The 3231-nt window shown below is 52.8% G+C and overlaps 1 protein-coding gene across 1 annotated transcript in view; it reads right to left on the bottom strand.

The window, feature by feature from the left end:
- Positions 1-3231, bottom strand: part of LOC113204846 (alpha-2B adrenergic receptor) — a gene marked incomplete at its 5' end in the record, with an annotated part of 160657 nt that overhangs the window by 21737 nt on the left and 135689 nt on the right. Inside the window, one exon of the mRNA XM_052267991.1 lies at positions 1520-1752. Within this exon, the coding sequence (XP_052123951.1) occupies positions 1520-1752 (233 nt within the window). The remainder of the gene's footprint in view (positions 1-1519; positions 1753-3231) is intronic.

Here is a 3231-nt window from a genome sequence, read left to right as displayed (position 1 = left end):
GGTGGTCACCTCGCTCTGCGCGCTCTCCGCCTGGAGCAATGCAAATGAAAGTTGGCAGCTCAAAGCACCGCAAAGGCCGCGCGCCCCACCACGCCACGCCCCGACACGCCCGCGGCCACACCCCGGCACCCTGCCACCCGCGACCCTCGCGCACGCGCGCCTGTGTGTGAGTGTGTGTGTGTGTGTGTGTGTGCCTACGCGCAGCAGCATATTTGTAATTCATCTCTCCCAACTCTGGCCGTCTGGCAGCCGTTTTAGACTAAATGACGCACATTCATTGTTGTCGAGCGTGCTTGCATCATGAGCAGCTGTTGGAAGCAACGCTCCGTCAAAGCAGATGTGTAACCCAGGCGGCAGTCACCAGTGCTTCGCGTATTTGATTTAAGAATTTTAGGTGATGGGTTCCTATGCTCAGAAGGTATCATTTCCTTATTTAAGAAAGTGAAGTTCAAAATAATGCTCAAATTTACACCGAATCTGGATCCATGACACTTTTATCACAAAAGTTTGCGATAGCTCAATTTTGTGATTCTTCTAATTTTTCGCTTTTCTAGACGTGATAACTTTTTATGGCAACAAAATATACCATGAAAAGTATAAGGGAAAGTTACTACATAAATAATATGACAACTCCCAATCGTAAAGTTTAGTGTAAAACAGGAGCTACTATCACAAAAACTTGCGATGAAAAGTTATCACATTATTTTTGTGACAACTTAATACCATATACATTTATTGCATGTTTTTTCCCGATACCAAGTTATCATGTCCAGAAAAGCGATAAATCGAAGGGAATCACAAAAAAATAGTCATAGCAGAAATGAGGGTCATCACAAATCCAGATTCGGTGTGGTGTTCATTGTTCATGCGTGCTTCCAAGATGACAGACGTGACGGAAAATGACAGGTAGGAAGACGTAAGGGTCTGGGTCTGAGTATTGCACGGGCTTATCTCCTCGTTTTGTTGCGTTTTGAGCTCCGGCCCGCCGCCGTGCTCCGTCGCCGTAGTCGCCCCGTTATTCTCCGCGCCATGTTTATTTCATGGCGAGTGAGTGATGGGCACATACGGGGGCGGCCGAACCAGGGCGGGGTGGGGGGAGGGTCATGTCACCCATTCATGTAGATGTTTGTCGTGTTTTCCTCTGTATGCCACACGTAACAAAAATATTGCATAAGGGCAGCTAAGGAGAGATTATTGTTTATATAAAAAGGCGTAGTTTAAGTTGTATGTGTTTTGCTTGCCATGAAACCCTTTAGGTGGTCTGTTATTAACATAGAGAACGGACCAACCGTACTGCTAAACGGATTTGCTGTGCAATCGAAATGTTGCGTGTTGTTGCTCTTACCAAAACAATCTTTGCTTGTGGTAGATTGACTGGCCTCACTCTTATAAACTTACCCTCCAGCATTTAGTTAAGACAATATCCAGAAACATCCGTCTATTATTAAATGTGTCTAGCATTTAGCTTTTGCGAATTTGCACACGATAGTCTCGTTGCAAGAATCATGCTTTTGCGTACCTGTGAGTACATGAGGCTGAGAGGCAGACTCATGGCGATGGAGAGCAGCCAGACAAAGACTATCTTGAGAGTGACGCGTCGCCGGGTCTTGTTGCGGCCAAAGCGCATGGGGTAGCGTAGACTGAGGTATCGGTCCACAGAGATGGTGCAAAGGTGCATGATGGAGGCAGTGCAGAACAACACGTCCAGGCAGATCCAGACCAGGCAGTACACGGACGGCAGCGGAAAAAAACCTGCAACACCGGAATCTTTGTATTAAAATATGAGGTCAGTGACCTATCGGTAAATTCTTGATGCCACTTCACATTTTCTGTAGAAACAGATATAGCTATAAACGAGGATTCACTTTTATTGAACATAATTGGTGACGGCCTCTTTAACGTATTGAATTTGGCACAGTGCTAGAGAAAACACACTCACTCACAAACTGTTGATTGTTATTTTAATGCTGCGAGACTTCGACTTTTATGACTGAATGCCTTCCATTTACTCTCGAATAAAACAGTGGGTACATTCCCGGTTACTTAGCACTCGCTACCCACACCCACCCACGCGCTGCGTTCTACTCACAGCTCAAATGTACGGCTCCATTCCGCTTCGCCACTTTGGCGTTCGCGGTGGCCTGCCGCTGCCGGTGTCGCTGCGACACTGTGAAACACCCTTGCCCTTTCCTCGGGCAGGCCTCTGTGGCATTAGGACCTTGCGCCCTCCATGGTGAGCTGCTCGTCCAGGGATTTGCTCCGCCCCGCACCCTCCTCCCAGCACCACGCGTCGGCTCTGAGGCCGTTGCCTGACTCGGCTTTCCGCACCATGTACTCGAGGCATAGCCGGGGCTCCGCTGCGTCGTGCCCCCGACTTTCCGCCGCGCCCCCTCCCCCTCGGGGCAAGGCGCAGAGGCATACAGTCGTTCCCCATGCACCGGGATTGATATAAATCGGGATCGGGATAGAGATATGCACTGGAGTGGAACGGATGGGGCTTTGGCGACCCCATCGGAGGCCTCGGCACCGTCTCCTACGGAGAAGGGAGTCGCAGCCCGTGGCCCCCGCCCAGCCCAGCTAGACCTCCTCCAGCCGTCCTCCAGCCCTTCTCCAGCCCTCCTCCAGCCTTTTCTTCTCCCCTCCTCCAGCCTTTTCTTCTCCCCTCCTCCAGCCTTTTCTTCTCCCCTCCTCCAGCCCTCCTCCAGCCCTCCTCCAGCCCTCCCCTAGCCCTCCTCCAGCCCTCCCCTAGCCCTCCTCTAGCCCTCCCCTAGCCCTCCTCTAGCCCTCCTCTAGCCCTCCTCCAGCCCTCCTCGAGCCCTCCTCCAGCCCTCCTCCAGCCCTCCTCCAGCTCTCCTCTAGCCCTCCTCCAGCTCCACTACAGCCCTCCTCCAGTCCTCCTCCAGCTCCCCTACAGCCCTCCTCCAGCCTTTTCTTCTCCCCTCCTCCAGCCCTCCTCCAGCCCTCCTCCAGCTCTCCTCTAGCCCTCTTCCAGCTCCCCTACAGCCCTCCTCCAGTCCACCTCCAGCTCCCCTACAGCCCTCCTCCAGGCCTTCTCCAGCCCTCCTTCACTCCTACCCCTAACCCCGCGCTCCGACCCCTCCTCCAGCAGACGCACGGGCGTGATAACGCGCCGGGCCCTTTAGCAGCCCTCAACGTGCAATCTAATTTCTCATACGCTTTGAGGCGTGCTGCGGCGCGGCTCGTCCTGCTCGATGCCATCCACCACGGGGC

The sequence above is a fragment of the Frankliniella occidentalis genome, unplaced genomic scaffold (genome assembly GCF_000697945.3).
Source record: "Frankliniella occidentalis isolate FOCC.00 unplaced genomic scaffold, Focc_3.1 Scaffold62, whole genome shotgun sequence".
Lineage (NCBI taxonomy): Eukaryota > Metazoa > Arthropoda > Insecta > Thysanoptera > Thripidae > Frankliniella > Frankliniella occidentalis.
This window is presented reverse-complemented; position numbering and strand designations above follow the sequence as displayed.